The sequence below is a fragment of the Alligator sinensis genome, unplaced genomic scaffold (genome assembly GCF_000455745.1).
Source record: "Alligator sinensis unplaced genomic scaffold, ASM45574v1 scaffold261_1, whole genome shotgun sequence".
Classification (NCBI taxonomy): domain Eukaryota; kingdom Metazoa; phylum Chordata; order Crocodylia; family Alligatoridae; genus Alligator; species Alligator sinensis.
The window spans coordinates 69,770-73,027 of record NW_005843171.1 but is presented as its reverse complement, the minus strand read 5'-3'; the positions used below and the strand labels follow the sequence as shown (position 1 = coordinate 73,027).

Below are 3,258 nucleotides of genomic sequence, written 5' to 3'. Positions count from 1 at the left end.
AAGAGCGGGCAGACAGAGCCCCTGGCAGTGAGACTGTAATCAGGACCCTGGAGGAGGCAAGGGGAAAGGTAGTGGGGGCTAGAGAAAAGGCATAGAGACATGCTGCACTCCTACCATGGGAGAACCCAAGAATGAGAAGGAGGAGGTATGGGGGCATGGAGAGAACACCTGAAGGGGAATTTAGGGCAATTCTGATATGTTGGAAAGTTGGCATCCAGGCCCCAAGCATGGTGGGAGGCAGTGATATGAGAGATGGGAGCATGCAAGATCCTCGTGAGAGGGACCCTGTGGGAAAGGGTGCTTATAGAGCCCCTGATACCATGGGAAGAAAGGAATGGGGCAGTGAGGGCAGGAATTGTGGTCACAAAATGCTCCAAGTAAGATGAGAGAGGGGGAAGCCCCTGAAAGAGAGGGATTGGGAAGTCAAGAGGTTGGTGTTGGACATCATGTTGTTCCCCTGTGGGGTCAGGCCAACTCTCAAGATCTCAATATTGCGCTGTTAGACAGGAGGGTGTGACACAATTGCACATATACAAACACACAAATCAATTAGGTGCATACACATGCACATTACCAGCTCAGGCACATACACATCCAAACCAGCCTAGGCACATGCATACCTATCACCAATTCAAGCACATACACTATTAACCCCAAAAGTTAGACACAGATCACTAATTCATATATCATGCACACAATGCCATACATACATACATACATACACACACTCACCAGTTCACACACATAGAACCCACCTACACATACAGCATACACACAGGTGAGTTCCTAAGTTGGGTGTTGTGATATGTATGTATGTATGTGTTTGGTGTACTTGGGATATCTGGGGAAAGGTTAAGGTAAGACAGTAGAAGTATAGGGAGTGAAAGTTGCTGGGAGTGAAAGTCACTGGGACCAGGATTAGAACTGGTAGACTAGAGGGGCCTGGGCTGAAGAACTGAGGCTGGGGGTAACTTTAGGTTAATTGATCTTAATTGATTAAAAGACAACTCCCAAAGCCTGCAGAATAGGGAAGGATGCCAGCATAGAGGATGAGGCTGGGACTAGAGCAGAGCTACCCAGGAGCTGAAAAGGTAGGTGGGGAGAGGGAAAATGGAACTAAGGAAAAGTGTGGGTGTTAAAGAGGGACTCTGGGTGTGGGGAGCCAGAGGATGGCTCCGGGGAAGCTAGAAAAGTTGCAGGGAGCGGCAGTAGGTACTGGGAGCTGGAGAAAGGCTCCAGCTGCTGGAGAGAAGTGCAGGACAGCCACAAGGAGCTGGGAAGCTGCAGGGATCGGGGGGAATGAGTACAGAAGGTGCGTGGGAAGCCTGAAAACAGAGAGACAGACAGAAGAAAATCACAGGAAAAGCAACAGGAGAGACTGAAAGCTGGCAGGGGCAGCGGGAAAGCAGAGAAAGGCAACAGAAAGTCACAGGGAAAAGGCAGTAGGAATTGAGAGGAGATTGGGACACTAGTGGAGAGGGGTGGGGGCTGGAAATGCAGCAGGGGTTAGAGAGGCTTGGTGCAGGGGCTGAAGTCCACTGAAGTCCGGGAGGAGAGAGAGAGACATAGAGAGAGTGCAAATTGTAGGAGGAGGTGTGCAGGTAATATCTACCTATACAGGCTGGAAAGGGTCCTTGTCCAGTAGGTGTTATCCAGAGTGGGGTCACCGGCAGGGCCTCTGGGTGGATAGGTGGTGTAGCGTGGTGCTGGTCCAGATGGAGAGTGCGTCCCACTGGGTCTGTCTTCACTGCCCCTTTTTATAGGGGCAGACCTTGTGTGACCCTAGTGACAGGAGGCATGCCCAGGCAAGGGTCAGCCCCTGGCGTACCGAGCATGTGTGCTCCATGCAGGGATGTGCATTTTTGGGTGTCTGTAATGGTTAGAGTTGCTGGTTCTGCAGGGTCTTTTGTCTTTCAAATGCTGGTCTTGTCTCTTTTCCTGGGTGAGGTCCATGTTTCCTGGATGAATCAATGTGAGGTGATGGCTCAGTCAATACAGGCCATCCAGTAGAGGCCTGCTACCATTGTATTTCAATCATTCCCAATCATTCTCATTCATCAGGGAACCAATTTACATGGGAGGGGTATGTGACTCATACAGTTGCAACTTGAGATGCCCAGGCAGAGGACAGAAGATGGAGGCTTGACGTATAAAATGGAAACTTGACATGACTTTGGTTCACTTTCAAACACAGGCCTAAACCATACAATATCCATATAAAACAATACAAATCAATACAAAAATGATAATACAATATACAACAGTAAGAATCAATACATACCTAATAATAATACAATATAAAACAGTGGATATCCAAAACCAAAAACTTGCTACCGAAATAAAAATGTTAAAGCTTATCCTCAGTCTGAGCTCACTTGTACTTATCTATAGGGAATAGAGAGGGAGAGAAAAATTCAGAAATGGTTGGGGAAGGGGAGGGAATGCTTTTTAAAATAAATAAATACAAGAAAAACTAGGGGTTTTGCTACAATGTAACCTCTTCAAGGATGCTTGGCCTCTGGGTGAGGGTCATAGAAGAGAAAGATGAAACCGGGTGTCATGCATCAGTGGCTGTGTCTATACGAGACACTTTACTGTACAGTAGACTAATCTACTGTGCAGTAAAGTGTCACCGTCTATACGTGCAGGCACTTAGTGCACAGTAAATTAGTCTACTGAGCAGTAAATTTACTACTTTCATATGCAGGTAGTAAATTTATTGCTCAGTATAGCCAAATAGCATTAATTGCATGTGTAGACATTTTTCCTCCTGGTCCTTCGTGTGGCCCCAAAACTCCACCAGGTGACATGTTCCTCACTTGCCTGCTAGCATTCATAAGCCACATGCAGTGACACTCGTTCACAGGAGATGTTGTTTTGCAGTCTTGCAGGAGCCCTCAGCAGCTGGAGCAGCCTCACAGGCCTGTGCAGGCTGTGGGCTCATGCAGGGGGGTTCCCAAAGCATATGCAATGCCAGCCAGCTGGAGAACCTGGTGTCTGACCTGAGACGGGTGCTGTGTGAGCCAGGCCAGGGCAGCTCAGCAGGTAAACATATCTCCATGCATCTGGGAGCCTCTGTCCATGTGAGGCAACCGAATCCTTAGGCGTCAGGATTCACAACCTGTGGGTGTTAAACCTGACTTCTATGCTTTCTCTCCCATCCAGGCCTGCCATGCAGGTTTATGACATGACCTGGTACCTGGAATAACCACCACGGCTATTTCAGGGGTAACAGCAGCATGTCCAATCCTCTTTCCC

The 3,258-nt window shown here is 48.2% G+C and overlaps 1 protein-coding gene across 1 annotated transcript in view; it reads left to right on the top strand.

Annotated features, from left to right (window-relative positions):
- LOC112548440 (killer cell lectin-like receptor subfamily B member 1B allele A) overlaps positions 1-3,258 on the top strand; it is a 12,851-nt gene that overhangs the window by 3,141 nt on the left and 6,452 nt on the right. The window contains exon 3 of the mRNA XM_025194213.1: positions 2,884-3,045. Coding sequence (XP_025049998.1) covers positions 2,884-3,045 — 162 coding nt within the window. The remainder of the gene's footprint in view (positions 1-2,883; positions 3,046-3,258) is intronic.